This window comes from Paramormyrops kingsleyae, chromosome 7, assembly GCF_048594095.1.
Source record: "Paramormyrops kingsleyae isolate MSU_618 chromosome 7, PKINGS_0.4, whole genome shotgun sequence".
NCBI lineage: Eukaryota > Metazoa > Chordata > Actinopteri > Osteoglossiformes > Mormyridae > Paramormyrops > Paramormyrops kingsleyae.
The window spans coordinates 11,437,261-11,456,565 of NC_132803.1; the positions used below are offsets into that span (position 1 = coordinate 11,437,261).

A 19,305-nucleotide genomic window follows, 5' to 3' on the forward strand; every position below is an offset into this window, starting at 1 on the left:
TGCTGCCGTGGCAACTGAGGCACGCGCCCGGACTACCTCGCGGCACTTCGTTTAATCTTACACCAAGACACACACCTCTGATGGAAAATTCTGCTTTATTTTGTTTTGTCTTTAAAATTCACAGTATACAGCACCTTTAATAAAGTTTGATAGTGCACATTGATTATCCCATTTAATTAACCAAAAACGCCGTTTCGAGGGTGCACTGGCACGACAAACAGAATTTTCATGTGGAGACGCAGGGCCGGTGTTCTGACGAGTTGTGCTACCTATCGAGACGTGCTATCGGGCCTTTCTGCGCACGTGCAGTTCCACCGTTTTGGGATTAGGGTTAGGTTTTAGGGTTTTTTGGGGGGTTAGGGTTAGGGTAAGAGTTAGGGTTAGAGCTATCGATTAGCACTACGGTAGCCTAACTCGATAAAGTAGCTCAACTCGACAGAACACTCGACAAAGTAGCTCAACACCGGAGCACTCTGCACACTTGCACGTGTCAGAGACTCCTTCATGTAACCGTTTACTGGATGGCAGACAGAAAATGCGCGTAAAAAACACAATGTTATATATACAGACAAAATAGTAGTTTATTTATTAAAAGGTGAAATAAACAGAATTCATAGAAATTTTCATTGAAATTATCAAGGGTACCAAATTTGACACCCCAAGATCTGCTCCTTGCCAAATGTCCATTTATATGGTATAGGTCCCTCTATCTCAGCCAAGGCCATCCCTCCACACTCTCACACACTCATACTGTCGATGCGGTCAGTCATCTTAATCATCTTTTCAGTTTTCAGGGTTGTTAATGTAGGGCAGTAGGTGGGGTTGCTAATGGCACAGCAGGGGGAGGGTGCTGAGTGAGATGACAGATTGGGGTGGCTGGATGGGGATGAGCTGGTGCAAACAGGCCTGGTGAGGTGGTCCTCTGCGGGGGGTCTGTCTTCCTGACTGGCGCTCTGGGGAAAGTAGCTGTCCATGGTTTTGGGCAAAGTAGGCAAAATCTCCAAGTAAGGGGCCTTCATCTGGGGCTCAGGCCTGTAGGGTGACACTTCAAGAAAATTTTGTATTTTGGTGTAGGTGACCTCATTGGACCCAGGGCTTTTGGAAGACTGTGCGAGGCTTGAGGGGAGGGACTCAGGGCTGTGAGTGGACCGTGCTCTGAGTTGGTCACTCAGCCCCAGCATGTAAGACTCCAGGAACTGCAGGGGGGCATACTGTCCCTCTTCAGGGAAGCTCATTTCTCTGTTCAGCTTCAGCTTTGCTGTCTTGTCCTGTTTCTCCACAATGTGTAGCTGGTCATGGATACAGGGCTTTGTAACCATCAGTAATGCCCCCTAAGAATGAGACAAGACAATGATGCTTGAGAAGGTTATAGACATGCCTGTACAGATTACATTTCTAGAGTAGAAGTACTGAATAACCCATCCATAGACAGACAGAATATCAAATGTACAAGGTCAAAAATGGGGCACAGAGAGCTGACCTTCTCTGTTGTCCATTCGCTGGTGATCTTCGGCTTTGGCACCTCAGAGTGGAACATAAATTTGAGCCTGTTGGTGGAGAACCAGCGTGAAAACGAAAAATGTGCTTCACAGATGCCGTAGTGAATTATGCCATTGTGGCCACCGAAAGCCAAAACGTACCATCTCCTGTATCTGTAGCAGACGATCGTGACGATGATCAGGAAGAAGCTGATGAACGCGATGGTGATGAAGATCATCATCAAGACCTTGTGTGCTGTGGGAGGGCACACCGTGTATTAGGACAACCTCTCCTGTCCATCTCGAGCACCACCCACACAAACCACACAGCCCAGGTGTTCCAAGATGCACGTCTGTCCAAATCAACTAACACATCACTTTTTTTTTTAGAAAGGTAGGTGTTGGCATTTCAACTAATAAAGGAAAATTAGTATGTATATGCTAATGTGACAAAAGTAATTCGCTAAAAGTTTTATTTTTTTTTAATTAATGTTGGTGAGAAAAGGAGTTATGAGTGATTTTATAAAACACAGAAAATGTGCATAAGTAAAAAATGTGGATATGGGTGAGACACGAAAAGAGAGATACTGGGAGCTCACCGTCTATAGGAATGTTTATGGAGACCTCCTTCGGTGCACCTTCACCAATCTGTGTGTAGGCCGTCACTGTGAACTTATAGGTATTTGGGAGGAGCCCAAGAAACCTGTATTCCAGGGCATCAGGATCAGTGATATTCACTGGTAAAATGGTAAAAGGGAAAGAGATTATATAACCAACACTAATCACATGATCATGTGAGAAAGAACATCCAAATCCTGTGTAGCTGCTATACCCTTGACTGCAATTTACTATACCCTTTGCCCTTGGTGGTGCCAAGTGTAATATGATGTGCCGTAATGTCCACAAACTGTATCTACAGTCTACGAATGTGCCACGTCCTGCATGTTGTCAGGGAGCCGGGGCATCAGTTACCTTCTTTTACATCAGGTGAGTCACATCTGATGATGTAGCCGCGGATGAACCCCCTGTGGCTCTGCGGGGGAATCCTGCCCCAAGACAGCACAGTGTCAGTCCTCTTTGTCGTGACGGTCAGATCCTGAACAGGTGCGGCTGGAACTGGTCAGGACAGGCACAGAGGACAGAGGAATTCAGATGGTGATCGAGCTCAAGCCGAGAGAGGTGGAGCCCAGACTATGAGAGGCGGAACCCAGGTCGAGAAAGGCGGAGCCCTGGCAGAGAGAGGCGGAGCCCAGACTGAGAGAAGCCTGCTCCTGGTGCTCACCTAGCTCCTGTATGTATCCTTCCTTCCTCTCCAGCAGCTCTAAGCTGGCTTGGCAGTTGTAGATGGTGAGATTGTACTTCTTCCCTGCAACAAAGCTGGCTGGAGGAAAGGAGTCACCCAGCCAAGCAGAAACACAAACCTGTCAATGGCACCCTCTTCAGGAAAGGGGATCTGCAAACGCAGGCTTCTTTATATGTTAGCCATGTTATACATTTACATATACAGTCAAAATCACTCAGACCATGGGGGGCACACAGAAATAAACCATAACAATGTTGCTTTGAGCCACGTTTTCCTGACTGGATCTTGCAGAGACTGAGGCCCTCACCTGATTCGATGCGGGCGTGGGTTTGACCTGCGGGCACCTTCAGCCACTCCACATCTTTCTTGATGTCAGCTGGGTGCCATTCCACCACATACCCACAGGTGGTGCCATTGTGTGGGGACCAGGACAACTCGAACCCACCATCAGTGCCGGTCACCCGGGAGATGGCAAGCATGTGGTCTGCAAACAGAAGACAGACCATGTGTCTACTTTCTGCCTGACACAAGTCTCTTACCACAGTATCAGGCTTCCGACTCTATGCCCCCCCCAACCCATCTTACCTCCCAGGCCCCCAGGGACAATGATGACAGCAGGAGACGAGGAGCCCACAGAGTTGGAGGCAGTGACTGTGACCATTACAGTGTGATGGGGGCTGTGCTCCCCTAAGTTGATGTCAGTGGTATGATAGGATGGTTCCACCTTCCTTGTTTGCTCCATTCCATCTGTGAGGTTCTTCCAGGTCACCTTATATTCTGTAAGCCACCCGTTACTCCAGGAGAGGGGCTGACGGTCAGTGAAACAGCAATGTAAGACAAAGCTGCTGAGACTGTATGGAGTCATTGGGCAGAGGATGCCACTGGCTAACCCAAACTGTGTAGCCACTGGCTAACCCAATCTGTGTGGTCGCTGGCTAACTCAAACTGTGTAGCCACAGGCTAACCCAATCTGTGTGGTCGCCCGGCTAACCCAAACTTTGTAGCCACAGGCTAACCCAATCTGTGTGGTCGCCCGGCTAACCCAAACTTTGTAGCCACAGGCTAACCCAATCTGTGTGGTCGCCCGGCTAACCCAAACTGTGTAGCCACTGGCTAACCCAATCTGTGCGGTCGCCCGGCTAACCCAAACTGTGTAGCCACAGGCTAACCCAATCTGTGCGGTCGCTGGCTAACCCAAACTGTGTAGCCACAGGCTAACCCAATCTGTGTGGTCGCCCGGCTAACCCAAACTGTGTAGCCACTGGCTAACCCAATCTGTGTGGTCGCCCGGCTAACCCAAACTGTGTAGCCACAGGCTAACCCAATCTGTGCGGTCGCTGGCTAACTCAAACTGTGTAGCCACAGGCTAACCCAATCTGTGTGGTCGCCCGGCTAACCCAAACTTTGTAGCCACAGGCTAACCCAATCTGTGTGGTCGCCCGGCTAACCCAAACTTTGTAGCCACAGGCTAACCCAATCTGTGTGGTCGCCCGGCTAACCCAAACTGTGTAGCCACTGGCTAACCCAATCTGTGTGGTCGCCCGGCTAACCCAAACTGTGTAGCCACAGGCTAACCCAATCTGTGCGGTCGCTGGCTAACCCAAACTGTGTAGCCACAGGCTAACCCAATCTGTGTGGTCGCCCGGCTAACCCAAACTGTGTAGCCACAGGCTAACCCAATCTGTGTAGTCGCTGGCTAACCCAATCTGTGTTGTTGCTGGCAAACCCAATCCGTGTCGTTGCTGGCTAACCCAATCCGTGTCGTTGCTGGCTAACCCAATCTGTGTCGTTGCTGGCTAACCCAATCTGTGTGGTCGCCCGGCTAACCCAAGCTGTGTAGCCACAGGCTAACCCAATCTGTGTGGTCGCCGGCTAACCCAAACTGGCTAACCCAGTGTGCTATATCTCCTATCTCAGTGATAGGAGTGACTTGTTGATGTTTCTCTGTCACTTTCTGTACTTCTGTCTGTGGCCTGGGAATACCTTCTCATGCTTTTTCAAGGAATAACAGCTCAGTGTTGTCACTACATGAACACAGCTAAAGGAAAGGACCAATCGTTTAACTGGTCTTTAACTGCTGATTAATCTGTTGCTGGTCTTACCTTCCACATGACATAGAGAGTATTGTTACTGTCTCTTTGAACCCATAGGTCTGGGGTATCCGGGTCTGCAGTTAGATCAGACATAAATATCAGCATACTTGCGTGATAATTATGCCACAGCAGAACAGAGCATGCATTGGTTTATGACTAAATGCTGCCACCCTGTGGCACCATAAACAAAAACACCTAACACTGGCCAACAGGTCAGAGAGTGTTTCAATGGAGGGCGACAGAGAAGCTACACTCACAGTACTCAGTGGTGCGGAAGCTGGTTGAGCTACAGGAGCTCCAATTCCAGAAGTTCTCCAGCTTCCCACAGTGCATCTTGAGCTCGTACATGGTATCAGGCAGCAGGTCCTCCAGCAGCAGCCTGCTCAGGCCCACTCCTGAGTACCTCCGTGGTGGAGGAGAAGTGGGCAGTGGACGATCCTTAGAAACAGAGAGACGAGAATAAGTCGTGACTCATAAAAGCTGTCATTTGCAGGATTAACAGGCTTCTATTGGTTTCTACCAGGCAGTGCTCTACCCTGCAGTTTCTGACAGCAGTATAGAGTGCTGTTCCGTGCACCCACCCCTCTGTCATCCTTGATGCAGTTTAGGTGCACTTCGCACTGCACCCCAAAGTTGACGTCCATCGACATGTTCCAGTTCCACGAGACACTGGCATTCCTAGAAGTCCGTTCCAGTATTTTCAGCTGCTGGGGAGCTTGGAGTACCACTGCGGAGAGATGGGGGGAAAAGGGAAAGGCAGGAATGTGACATCAGGAGGAGAAACAGGAATGGTGAACACAGGAGGTGAGTGTGAACTAGGGGTATAACGGTACACGGCATTTTATCAAACCGTTTGGTACACCAGTGATGGTTCAATACTCACACGTGAACCGCGGTATTACAATATGCCTGTTACTTTCCTACACGTATTGGCAGGAATATAAGGTGGTGTTTTTTCTCAAAAAGTACATCTACAAAACTGGGGTCATTTTATTTTCTAAGGCTAGAATTTAAATGTCATTATACAACAGCAGATGGTACAAACTATCCGCCTCCTGGGAAAAGGTAGCCGTGTACTTCAAATGTAAAGGATGGCGTTCCAGCCATACGACACTGTATGATTGGTGATCCCACCCGTTGTCGACAATTGGCTGACGTAATCCCACCCACTGTCGACAATTGGTTGACGTAATCCCACCCACTGTCGACAATTGTCTGATGTAATCCCACCCACTGCCGACAATTGGCTGACGTAATCCCACCCACTGTCGACAATTGTCTGACGTAATCCCATCCGCTGTCGACAACTGTCTGACATAATCCCACCTACTGTCAGCTGGCTGACGTAATGTGGTGATGGTTAGAAACTGGCATGCTTTGTACTGCACTGCACTTACCTTTAAATGGTGTAAATTAATATGGGTATTTGTGTATTTATTTATGCCTGCTGCACCATAAGCATTTTGCGCTCTCTTGGGTGTAAAGTTTGTAATATTGATTATCTATCTACACTTACTGTCCTCCCATTGCCTGTGGCTGCTTTTTAACAGTGATATGCTTACCTTCATATATGTTTTTGTCAAATAAAATTATTTTCTTTATATAGATAAGATTTGGTATTCCAAAAGTCTCCTTCCGAAAATTAATTAATTATTGCATGTACAGGTTCTGTATACTGTTAAATTAGTACAGACAAAACACTTAAAGTTAAGAAGCATTTTTAATTTTAATGTTTTTCTCTTCTTGATTTCATACAGAAGAGACGTAAAATATGCCTAGTTAGTCATGCTACCATTTTTTGGAATGCAGAGTTGTTAATAATAAAAGAGTTTGTCGCTTAATTAAAGGGAGATGTGTTTTTTTTTCTTCTTCAATATAAAGATATTGAAGCTGTACTGTTACCTTGGTCCAAAAACTGTGACACATACCAAACCGAGGGAAAACGGTACCGTTACACCCCTAGTGTGGATATGCTCTGCCGGTGACCCGGCAGCGAATGGAGGCCAGTACTGACCTCTGTGACTCAGGTCCACCGTCTGGTTCAGCACCACCCTCCCCAATGGGTTTTCAGCAACCAGGGTCCACGTTGACTCTCCAGAAGGTGGGTGCCCACGTAAATTACACTGGTTTGATTTTGTGCATTTACTGGACAGAGCAGTGAGGTAAAGGAGGACAGTGAGTCACACGCAAGCTGACAGCTGCCCGGCTGAGGGGGGGGGGGGGGCGGTTCAGCTACCTGCCATTTAAGGTATAGATGGTTTTCCGAAGTCCAAACAGATCGGTAATCCGGCCTATATTCCAGAAACATGTCACAGACTGCAGGTCTGTCTGACACTGCAAGTCGTGGTCATCAGGGGGGTCTGGAGATAAAGAGGTCTTTGTGAGTGCCATCATACAGGTCAAGGTGGCGTGAGAAGCGGACTGTGGATGGTGGGTGGACTTGGGAAGCATATACTCACAGCCCACAAAAACTGTGCTTCCAATAGTACCCTGGCTTGTTTTGCAGTGGATGTTATTTCCTGACCTACGGGTCGCGTTCAGATATTGCACATCGATGACTGCAACGTTTTTTCTGATCCACGTCTCATTCTTCAAGTGCTCAAAATTAAAGCTGATTAAATCTTCTTTCTGCACGACACAGCAGAACGACACCTGGCTGCCGACCAGCACCACTGAGTCCGTGGGGTACACATTCCTTTCTTCAGGGGTGTCTGTCACTGGACCAAGAAAAGAGAGGCAGAAAGTGGGATTGCTATGGGAATCGTTACCTGATGACACATAGGTTAAAAGAGACAGCAACTGACAGCACGTTAAGTCCATCCGCTATGCATTTCAAAGCCCTGTTTCCCCTGGGGGCTGTGAGTACCACCACTGGGCACTCTGCGTGTATGAGTGTAGAGTTGCTGACCAGTAATGGCTCTCCACTGGCTGGTCTGGCTCTCAAATTGTGAGCGGATTCTGACGCTGTGTGAGATGCAGTTCAGGGGTAAGTAGGAGATCCATTCCCAATGGTGGACCGTGAAGGTCTGGCTCATGGCATCCTGGTTCACAGTGTTTCTTAGGACCTCCTGCAAACACCACACAGAAGATCTCCTTTGTTTCTCAGTGTATAAATATCAATCAATCATCAATCAAACATCAATATCAACACATCGTTTGGCCACCAGTGCAGACACTTAAACTCACATGATGTACAGGCACACTGTTGTCTTCTTGAAGGACCTGAACCTCGTAGAGTAGTGTCTTGCTATATAAATGACTCTTCCAGGTGAGAGACAAGGACCATCCAGCTGCATTCACCTTGAGCTCATATGGAACAGGCAACTCCTGCCCTGTAGATACAGGGACACCTTAGGCTCCGCCCACCATATCACATCACCATACTCTTAATCACTCTTATTGTTGGATCATCTACAGGCTTGATGTTCTACATGGCAGGCTTAATGTAAACCATGGACAGACTGAGACTCTGGGCTTACCGATTAGGCAGACATGCCCCAGGACCTGAAGGAGCACACACAGCACCCATAGTAATCGGCTGCACATGCTGGGGAATTCCTATAGGGGGTGCTGCTGGGACAACTCAGGCACACAGCCACGCCCTAATCCTGCAGCCTCTGTTAAGACAGGAACAGATCAGAAATGTGCAAATAACCTGAAATGAGAACTCTCTTTTATTGGGTTAAAATAGAAACTAAAGAATCAGCAATGAGTGTGGAAACAGAAATGCAGAAATGCAACTATTGTATTTTATTACGCAAGACTATGGATAGATGGCCTTCACATCTGGAGCGGTACATGACAAACTGATCACGTTACTAATCATCCCCGCGTATTCAGAGCTGGTGTTCTGTCGAGTTGAGCTGCTTTGTCGAGTTAGGCTACCGTGGTGCTAATCGATAGCCCTAACCCTAACTCTTACCCTAACCCTAAACCCCCAAAACTCTTACCCTAACCCCAACCCAAACCCCTAAAACCTAACCCTAACCCCCAAACGGTGGAACTGCACATGCGCAAAAAGGCTCAATAGTACGTCTCGATAGGTAGCTCAACTCATCAGAACAGCAGCCCTGCTTTGAAGCTACAGAGCCAGACTTACGATAGGGCTATGACTGCACACATTCTCCATTTGGAGCCCCAGCAGGTACACTTACATGAAAAATGTTCTGTGTATTGCAGAAACCCTTTCAGTAGTTGCGTACTTCAGAATGCATAGATCAACAATAACGGGAAAAAAATTACCTACAAATATAAGAAAGCAAACTGATCACACTTCACGAATAAAACCATGAATTAGGCCTATATCCGAGTTTTTAAAATGTAATATATAGAAGCAAATGATATCTACGTTTAGTCGGTTTATATTCCATACGCGGGTGTTAATTTGAGTGTGTATTGGATGTAATGTGTGGTGTGGGTCTCAGTAAATAACTGACCTGTAGTTATACGTCAGTAATATAGGCCTGCGTCTGTCTCAGTTTATATATTTACTCGATTAAACTCGATTACTCGATTATTACAAAGCATCGATTAAATTTTCCTTTCTTGTTTCCTGGGCAAGAAGGCAGAGGTGTAAAGTACTTGAGTAATTTTACTTGATTACTGTACTTCAGTATTATTTTTGGGGATTTTTACTTTACTTGAGTACAATTAAAAATGAATACTTTTACTTAATTACATTTTTAAAGAAAAAAAAAGTACTTTTTACTCCTTACAATTTTATTTACAGTCAAAAAGTAAATCATTTTAAAATACTCATTTTTACATCATCACTTCATTGTATTTTCCCTTGCTAACAAACCAATTGAATTGCGCTGAATTCCAGTTTAATTAAAATGTTATTCATTGTGCCAATGAGATTCGTTTTCACATTCTATGAAATTAGTCAGATATGTTCATTGGTCCTTTGGAAGTGACGTCATATCGCATCAATCACCACAGCACCTTGACTTGGAAATTAGATAAATTATAACATTCAATCAGTGGAAGAAAATGGAGGAAGAACATGATTCAGTAGCGAACGCAGTCCAAAATCAGCCACAGGGTCAAGAGCACCCGTGGCCGTACCTTAGCGAATTCTTTTCTTTTAGCGTTATTAGTAAGGATTCATACAAGATGAAATGCATCCTTTGAGTAGCATGTTGCATATTTGCATTAGGTGTGCCTTGTCGTATAATTAAATGGTTAAATCTAAACAGTTCTAAAGCAGGATAAAACCTTGTATGTGGTTCATTCACTTCATGTTTTTAGAGATTAAAAACGTAAACAAGAATGTCTAGTTTTCATTCTTGCTTTTACTTTTACTTTTTTAATACTCAAGTACAATTTTAATGCGGTACTTTTTTACTTTTACTCAAGTGTGATTCTGGCTGAATACTTTTACTTTTAATTGAGTAAAATTTTCACTCATTACTTGTACTTTCACTTGAGTAACATTTTTGAGTACTTTTTACACCTCTGGCAGAAGGAACGATACTAGAAAAATCACCTTGCGATATTTAGGAATGGCTGAAACTATTGGTTTTGAAGACAGAACTGTTTTTAGTACATTAACATTCACTTTGTGATGGAATTCTATAACTAATGTCACAGCTTGATTTGCTCTTGGCCTCTCTTGATTGTGTCTTAATAAACTAAATAATTGCCCCTTGTCTGCCTTGTCCCAGATCAGATTGCGAGGGGTTTAATGCACTGTCTGCTCCTTGTTTCAATCGTCTGTTGTACTGTATCAAAACTGTATCAAAACTGATACAGTACATTGATATTTTGAGTGAAGAAGGGTTCTCTCATCGGCAAGTAGCCAGAATGCAAAATGTGTCTAAGCATGGAATAACCTACAGTTTACACAGAAGAAGGTGGACAGGAAGCAGCAGTGACCAGAAACAATGTGGGGCAACGGAAGTGGCATCAAAGGCTGAAGATCAACACTCAGTTGTGATGTGCAAAAGAAATTGGAAGGTGACTATTGGTCTGAGGGCTGCGATTAATGTGAACAAAGGGAAACCGGTATCTCTTAATACAGTCAAGCAAAGACTGAGAGCAGCTGCACTGGATGGTGGAGTTGCTGCCAGAAAACCTTTACTTTGTGGTGTGAACAAGAAACAGGTACTATTATAGGCACAAACACTGGAGTATTCAGGACTTGCAGTAGGACTTGTGGGCAGAGGAAAGTCCATCCTTGGGACGAGCTGGACCAGCAAGTTTAAAACGAGCATCTAGCAAATGAGTACAGAACTGTTTGCATGCTTGAAAAGGTGCTGGGAGGGTTTGGACACAAGTTATTTCCAAAAATTGCAAGAAAGGATGTTAATATGTGCTGCTGTGATAAAGGCAAGGGGTGGATATTTTGACGAAACTAAATAGCCTTATGTTATTTATGTTATTTACACAACAGCTTGTCATTTCTGTCTCTACACCCCAGTACTGGGGGCCCGGAGCCCTGCACATTTTTGGGTTTCCCCTCGTTTAACACACCTGATTCAACTTCTTGTGCTAATTACCACATAGCAGTTGAGCTGAATCATTTGTGGTGGAACAGGGAAAGAACTAAGCTACACAGGGCTCCGGCCTCCAGGACTGCAGTTTGACACCCCTACTCTACACGGTCGCGGGTTTACAATTCTCATCTGCTCTCTGTATCGCGCATGGCGGAGACATAGGTGCACACATACTGTAGGTGAGCGCACTCCCACTAGCGGATAGAGAGCACGCATCGGAAAATATGTCACGTCAACCACATGAATAGCACTTTGACTGAGATTTTTGGTAATGTAAAGTGCAGTATAAATAAAATGTATTATTATTATTATTATGAATAGCAGGCTAATAAATACGTTTCACAATGGGATTTTCTGCTTTAAACTATCACTATTTTAAGCTATCAGCTATCAATTTTAAAGCCTAACAGTTAATGTATTTGCAAGTCAAGACAAACATCCGCAATCAAACTTTTTCAGCTGACGTCACACTCGCTATAACCGCAGTGTATTGTGGGTCGAATCGCCACTGCTGACATTAAAAGAAACACATGAACACCATGAATCTTGTCGGTGTCCGTTTGCCCACCCCCAGCTGTAAACGTAGGGGAAACACCGTCACCTAATAAAAATGACGCATAGCAATGAGTCACATGTACAAATTAACTAAAATATGAAACAAGTAGAAAATTTAAGCCATTGCTTTCGAAGACGTAAGAAAGGTATAAGACGTAGGAAAACTTTAACCTATCGAATATACGTGCTATTGGACGTCCCCCATTACACAATACAAAGCATAGACGTCAAACTATTAATCAAAATAAAAGTCAATCGCAAGTTCAGTGTAAACTGATATGGCATATCAAAATAATAGTTGATAATTTATTGATCCCCATGGGGAAATTGTCTTTATGCCTCCCTCAACTTGCCCTTGGTTGAGTAAGATGTCCACAAAGGGCAGCCACCTGTTGGAGCACCGAGGGAGCTGGGGGTTAAGGGTCTTGCTCAAGGACCCACAGATGTGCTGAGACTGGGTTCAAACCAGTGACCTTCTGATTAGAACCACACACTTGTGGTCAGCTGTTGCAAACAATGTACTGTAAGGGTCTGTCCGATTCTTTCGTGTTCTCTTCCCTGTTTGGCCAGCAGATGTCGCTGGCCTTCCTTTCCTACACATTGTGTCCTTAGTGTTTTTCCTTTGGTCACCAAATTGCAGCATGGTTCAGTCAACTGAATGTGCAGCCATGAAACCCCTATGTCTTGTGTTCAAATCCTACCTTCTGTGTTTTTGTAGATTTTGTTCCCTAGTGTTTCATTTGTATGAGTTTTCTAGTTCCTGTGTCTTGTGATTTGTATTCGGTTTTGATTTCATGCTTTGTGCCCGTGGTTGTGTTTTTACCTGTCTGTTATTCCCCTAGTGTAGATTCTGTTTCTTAATTTGTTAGTTTGAGTTCCCTGAGTTAATTATCAGTTTCCCCCGTTGCCTGTTCTTGTGCAGATCCTTAATTGTGCGTTTCCTGATTGCTCATTGTCCTGCACCCTCCCTGATTGGTTAATTGTCTCATGTCTCACAACTACTGTGTCATTATCTGTTTTAATTTCTGTATTTAAGTTCCTGTCTTAGCTCAGCTCCCGAGGGGGTCATTGTTGTAGGTCTGTTGTATTTCATGTGCTTTTCAATAGGTGTTTGAGAATGTTGGAAATTCCCATGTGTTGTTCAATTTTTGCATTTTGTTTCTCAGCTGCCTGCTCCTTGTTGCCCTGACTTTTTGCAGTTAGTTTTCGTTTATCCCTATTTACTCGCCCCACGTGGTCTGTTTTGTTTTGTAGTGTTCCTCGTGTTTTCAGTTCTGCCAATAAACCCCCGTGTTCCCTGAGCCGCCAGTGGGTCGTCCACCTTCCTTCCTGCATGCACCATGCCTCGCCCCCGTGCCTGAACCCCTCGGGTTCATGACACATACAACCTTTCCTCGCCGACCCAAATAAATCAGAGAGCAGAGCAAATAGAATAGGACAGAAATACCGCGCTGCCGTTTTCAACGGCCAAAGTTCTCATACAGCGTAGGCCTATATATAGCCTAATATTGACTGGTCGGAGAGCTGGTCCGGCAGGTCGCTAAACAGTAGGTTAAGTGTCTGTATAGATAGATACATACATACATACACACACAGGTAGGTCTAACTATCTATCGCTCTCTCTATCTCCATCTGTATGTATATGTATAGATATATAAAACTGATACACGAACGACGGACATGTAAGTAATTATACCCAAGACAAATGCGCACTTATCAGTTCACCATCCTAGACTAGCCCTACTACGACGCCCCCAGGGACACCAACAACTACAAGCATTACCTAAAGAAGAACCAGCCATGCGCAAGCAAGAACATAACATTTTTACAGCACATAGTTCTTCACTTCTCTGAAGACTCTGAAAATACACAAAAGGATTCCCAGTAACATAGGATAGAGAGCGCTGATCTCACTAAGGTCGGGTATGTGTGCAAAAAAACCGATTCCCCCCACGGGCTTATATACGATCGCCTAGGGCGCCATTCAATTAGGGCCGGGGCGCAAAACAGCGAGTGAACAAAGCCAGCAGAAATACCTTTTCCCACATAGCAGACAGGTCTGGCCCAGATCTGGCGTCAAGCCGGCATTGCTGGCTGAGTTCTGGCATGGCAAGTGGTATGTCAACCAGATATGGGCCAGGTCTGGCAATGATGGCACTGTTTACATTATGGCATGCCAGATGTGGCCCGATTGTGGTTTGGTCTATGTGGCCCAGGCACATAGAAGACAGGTCTGGCCCAGATCTGGCGTCAAGCCGGCACTGCTGCCCAGTTAGCAAGCACATGTGGGCCGATTCTCGCTGAGTTGTGGCACATTCGGTTCACTGTCAGCAACGGTAAAAAATTGCGGGCCGATTGTAGGCCTAGCACGGCGACGATTCTGGCTGACTGTCGGCATTTTTAATCTGGGCCAGAACCATTCTGAGCACGGCGAGCGATTCTGGCTGACTGTCGGCATTTTTAATCTGGGCCAGAACCATTCTGAGCACGGCGAGCGATTCTGGCTGACTGTCGGCATTTTTAATCTGGGCCAGAACCGTTCTGAGCGCGGCGAGCGTTTCTGGCTGACTGTCGGCATTTTTAATCTGGGCCAGAACCGTTCTGAGCGCGGCGAACGATTCTGGCTGACAGTCGGCATTTTGCGTGTCGGACGACTTTGGCTGACAGTCATCCATTTCAGCATTGGTAACATGATTTGTGTCGTACCTAGCCCTCACCTGGCGTAAAATTCTGGCCTGATGTCAGATAAATATTCTCAAAAAAATTCGAACCAGAACTAGTCTTAACATGGAAGATCATTCTGACTACAGTCTATAGGAGGGGTCACCAACATGGTGCCCGTGGGCACCAGGGCGCCCCCAAGGACCACATGAGTTGCCCACGGTGACTGTTCTAAAAATAGCACAACTCACCATTGAGCATGGCGTCTAAAATTTAATTTTATCCTGTTGATATTCTTCTTTAATCACATTTGCATTTATATAGATTTGAAAATGGCAATATCTAAAAGAAAGCATTTAAAACGCGTTTATTATACATGATTTAAGAAAAATGTATCAAACTGGTAGCCCTTCGTAAGGCTCAGTACCCGTGAAGTAGCTCCCAGTTTCAAAAAGGTGACCCCTGGTCTTAGTCTATAAGAACATAAGAAATTTACAAACGAGAGGAGGCCATTCGGCCCATCAAGCTCGTTTGGGGAGAACTTAACTAATAGCTCAGAGTTGTTAAAATCTTATCTAGCTCGGATTTAAAGGAACCCATGGTTTTAGCTTCCGTTACACTAGCAGGAAGAATATTCCATACTCTAACTACACGCTGTGTAAAGAAGGGCTTCCTCAAATTTGTTTTAACATGTTCTCCCGCTAATTTCCACTTATGGCCACAAGTTCTAATATTTAGACTAATACTGAAATAGTCATTTGGCTGAATAGCATCCAGTCCCGTTAGAATCTTATAGACCTGAATCATATCCCCCCTTAGTCTCCTTTGCTCAAGGCTAAACAGATTCACTTCCGCTAACCTCTCCTCATAAGACATTCCTCTAAGACCAGGAATCATTCTCGTTGCACCTTTTCTAAGGCAATATATATGAGGTTCTCATTTCATTATGTTGTATATGTAAATCTGCAAGATGTCACCTGGGTCTGTTCGAGCATTGGTAATGCTTTGTCCCATACCTGACCCTCATCTGGCATAAAATTGTGGCTGAAGGCTCTGCTCTCTATTATATCATAACCACTGTCTGTTTGGGATAAAGCCTATACTAAAGATCATGAGAAACACAATAAAGGGCCAATGGCTGACATACAAAAAGACTCCAAGTACCAGCTGTTGACATAGTACAGTCCCACTGATATGATAATTTTTTTGTTTAACATTGGAAAACCATTAAAACTTATTGGATATTTTTTGTTAACTACGGTATATCGTCAATCATTATTTTTCATCTGACATGTTTACTTAAAAAAGGAAAAGTAAAACCAAATGAAAACATTAATTTATCTTCTCTAAAATCTTGTCTTTTAAAAATATAAACCCGTTTGGAATACTTTGTGTATAGGGCTTTTCTATTGACCGTTCGGTATTTGATCATCTACGCTGAACAACCAATCCTGAAATAAGTGGGCGTTAACGTTTCAGTTTAGACCAATCAATGTCCTTTAGACGTCACTGCAACTTGACCGGACTTTGAGGCTGTTGACGGCGTCGATCGACTTTAGATGGCTGATTCAGTTTGAATAATAACGAGCGAATTGTGGTAAGTGAAATATTGCAGTTACTTTTAAAGTTCCATTTAACCTTTTTAGTCAGAGATTTTAGCTTAAGATTCTGTCGGAACGGTATGTTGGGAATGATCGTTCATTTTAAAAAGTCGGTTCAAACAAGTCACACGCCTTGACATAATATTAAATACAGGGCTCTCGAGTTTAAATCAGATGTTTAACGTTAGATTACATCTGCAGAGCTCTCAAGTCTCACGTATTGTGTGTGGGACACACGCATTTAACACAACAATCTCCCACGCCAAACGACATTTCTCTGTCTGAGAAGTGATAAAGCTCGCGCCACAGCTAATCCAAACCTGCACCTTCTATTTTTTTCTTTTCATGGGGGACATGTCACTTCAGTCCACTGCTCCTTTGTTGCTGGTGATATCTGAAACTTGTTTGGTTAAAAATGAGCACCGCAAGTTCCAATTTACGACTTTGTGCATTTAATTCCTAGTGATGGAAATATATCCTTATATATATATATATATATATATATATATGTCTAATTGATCAATCGACAGATTTATCAGTTATGCATGATCATAAGTTGGTAAAGTTGTGTGTCATATTAAAGTCACAGTAAAAAAACAACAGGGATGAAATTCATATGGAACAATCATATATTCTGTGCAGTATTGGATATAGCAGCCTTCTGGACAGTTACAGTTCAGCAATGAGTGTTTTTTATGTCAGATCAGAACAGATATTACATTTCAGATTGCATACATATATGCATACAACTTTGACGTGTTGTGAATTAAATGGTGAAATTAACAACCCTGTTTAAATATTGTTTACTTCTTCATGATATTCTGTCATGGACATAATGATTCATATCTCCTTATTTGTGTACTACTGTAAGTGTTTTGGAATTGTTTTATACTATAAATGTTGGGTGCTGTCTTGATCTTGATGGTATGATTTATGTTCTATGCCTTAGAAGCAGGTGGCATTAATAGTTTTGTGTTGTGTGTTGTGGCTGCAGAATTCCTTAACTAGGAGTGCAACGGACCAGGAGGCAGAGAAAAACATTCAAAGATGGCTTCAGTTGGCACCTGACAGGGATGGAGGAATGAAGGAACATGCAAAAAGGGCAAATGACACTTAATTCCATTGTTTGTGATGTATTTACTTGTTTTGTATTTGGATTTTTTTGTGTGTGTTTTTGACCACCCAAATTTCACATTTTATTAACCAGCTTTACAGGGCCATGTTCTTAGATATTTTGTATGTTGTGAAGTGCTTTAAACGCCACATCTGTCTGTTGATGTTACAAAGTAAAGTGTAATTAAATATCAATCAGTGGTTTGTTGAAAAGCATTTATATGTTGTTTATAGTAAAAGTAAAAATAAACTTTATTGATATCAATTGTGTATCCATTGTGCTTTATGATGTCACTGGGCCTGTTATGGCCCAAATCAGGTAGAACCATGTCTGGGCCATCACTGGGCCTGTTATGGCCCAAATCAGAAAATCCATGTCTGGGCCGTCACTGGGCCTGTTATGGCCCAAATCAGGAAGAACCATGTCTGGGCCGTCACTGGGCCTGTTATGGCCCAAATCAGGAAGAACCATGTCTGGGCCGTCACTGGGCCTGTTATGGCCCAAATCAGGAAGAACCATGTCTGGGCCGTCACAGGGCCGTCATTCTTTGCGGTATCTGGGCCAAAGGAAAATGAATAGTGTGGGCCAGATCTGGCCCAAAAGAATTTTGCTATCTGGGTTGTTGTATCCTATGACATTATAGTTATTTACACTATTTTAATATTTCACTAATTATCTTGTGAAACCTACTTAAGAATAAGGTAAGATGTGTCCTGTGCTACTGACACGATTTCAGTATAAATTTATTGAGAAAAAATGTTTTCAGCTGCTCGGGGGGTTGCGGGGTTCAGTATAATGTTGCCTAGGGTGCCAGAACATCCAGGGCCAGTGTTCTAACGAGTTGAGCTACCTACCGAGACGTACTATCGAGCCTTTATGCGTATGTACAGTTCCACCGTTTTAGGATTAGGGTTGGGTTTTAGGGGTTAGGGTTATGGTTAAGGTAAGGGTTTTAGGGGGGTTAGAGTTAGGGTTAGGGCTATCGATTAGCACTACGGTAGTCTAACTCGACAAAGTATCTCAACTCGACAGAACACCGGCTCTGTGAGCCATAATCCAGTACGAAGCAGCGGCACGGCATACAACATTCCCCACGCTCACTTGGTACAACAGATCCACTCCAGCCACAAACCTCACATTAGCGTAAAAGCGCCTGAATATTGATACACTGGTAGTGGCTCATGAATAATCTACGCGTCAGATGAGTAATGGGATAAACCAGAGAAAAATATGGAATGAGGAAAACACGCAGATCCCCGTCCCATCCACTTTCGGGATACGGGGGCCACATGCTCCAAGGACAGCGGAGCGCGAACCCCGTCCATCGACCTCAAACGAACAGACACCAAGTCAGCAGCGATAGAGCACCGCTCACTGGACACCGCCCGTATTCGCCTCACTGAATGGTTCTGAGTTTTAATATGGAATTTAATATGTTAACGTGTAAGGGGGTATCGGCACTAAACTAAGCTCTCGAGAAACTGTAGGTGTCACATAATTGTAGTCAGTACTTACTCTCCGCGGTTCCCTTTCGGTTTCCAGATTTGGGGTTTTATATTCCGCCTGACACGACAGGTATAGAGTTTATTTCCACGACAAAGTCAACACAAAACTGTATCGTCTGATGTACTGATGTCAATTATGGCCGGGAAAAAGAATCGCAGCTCTTACCAGCAGTAGACCTAGACGTATTAACCGTGACCGGGTTCTTCTTAAGTCTGTAGCGGGAACGGAGACAGGAAGGGCATGAGCCAGGGCAGGGAGGAGAATGACTTCTTGGCAAATGCAAAATCCTGTTTACGGAGTTTCTCAGAAAGGGAGCAACTTCCTTAGAACCAGACCGAAGCCCACGCAATGACATCAGCTCCATCTTGCCGGCTTCCCACCGCCGAAGCACCGCGACGGTGTTTTGCGTTAATACCCTTCACTTACGCTCACTCTCAACTTTTAAATCACGCTTTAAATTTAAATAACTGCTGTGAACACCCCTTATTGTGAGAATG

The 19,305-nt window shown here is 44.3% G+C and overlaps 1 protein-coding gene and 1 long non-coding RNA gene across 5 annotated transcripts; one reads left to right on the plus strand and one right to left on the minus strand.

Annotated features, from left to right (window-relative positions):
- Positions 1 to 78: 78 nt before the first annotated feature.
- On the minus strand, positions 79 to 19,217 carry LOC111842211 (leukemia inhibitory factor receptor-like). 4 transcript variants are annotated; one of them, XM_023808603.2, is made up of 20 exons: positions 18,974 to 19,217; positions 18,818 to 18,865; positions 9,029 to 9,116; positions 8,354 to 8,491; positions 8,061 to 8,206; positions 7,783 to 7,942; positions 7,334 to 7,591; positions 7,111 to 7,234; positions 6,889 to 7,019; positions 5,456 to 5,601; positions 5,132 to 5,312; positions 4,884 to 4,948; positions 3,367 to 3,589; positions 3,089 to 3,265; positions 2,761 to 2,859; positions 2,451 to 2,594; positions 2,078 to 2,215; positions 1,641 to 1,734; positions 1,481 to 1,547; positions 79 to 1,331 (listed from the first exon to the last, which is right to left on the minus strand). In XM_023808603.2, exons 4-20 carry the CDS (start codon positions 8,418 to 8,420, stop codon positions 738 to 740), a joined length of 2,814 nt encoding a protein of 937 aa, XP_023664371.2. In that variant the 5' UTR covers positions 8,421 to 8,491; positions 9,029 to 9,116; positions 18,818 to 18,865; positions 18,974 to 19,217; the 3' UTR covers positions 79 to 737. The 4 variants fall into 4 exon arrangements, with proteins under 4 accessions (XP_023664371.2, XP_023664369.2, XP_023664370.2 ...); XM_023808601.2 differs by lacking the exon at positions 9,029 to 9,116 and having other exon boundaries at positions 18,974 to 19,216; XM_023808602.2 differs by lacking the exons at positions 9,029 to 9,116; positions 18,818 to 18,865 and having other exon boundaries at positions 18,974 to 19,216.
- On the plus strand, positions 15,918 to 17,566 carry LOC140592087 (uncharacterized). Its single transcript, XR_011992350.1, has 2 exons — positions 15,918 to 16,184; positions 17,197 to 17,566. It is a non-coding gene; the product is annotated as an uncharacterized lncRNA (long non-coding RNA).
- Positions 19,218 to 19,305: the final 88 nt, after the last annotated feature.

Bases quoted from the DNA above. Each gene is read 5' to 3' on its own strand.
- LOC111842211 (XM_023808603.2), bottom strand. From the start codon at position 8,420: ATGTGCAGCCGATTACTATGGGTGCTGTGTGTGCTCCTTCAGGTCCTG. The intron at 3,590-4,883 runs GTAAGACCAGCA...ACTGACCGTCAG, and splicing joins CTCTCTATGTCATGTGGAAG to CCCCTCTCCTGGAGTAACGG. The intron at 2,595-2,760 runs GTGAGCACCAGG...TGTCCTGACCAG, and splicing joins AGGATACATACAGGAGCTAG to TTCCAGCCGCACCTGTTCAG.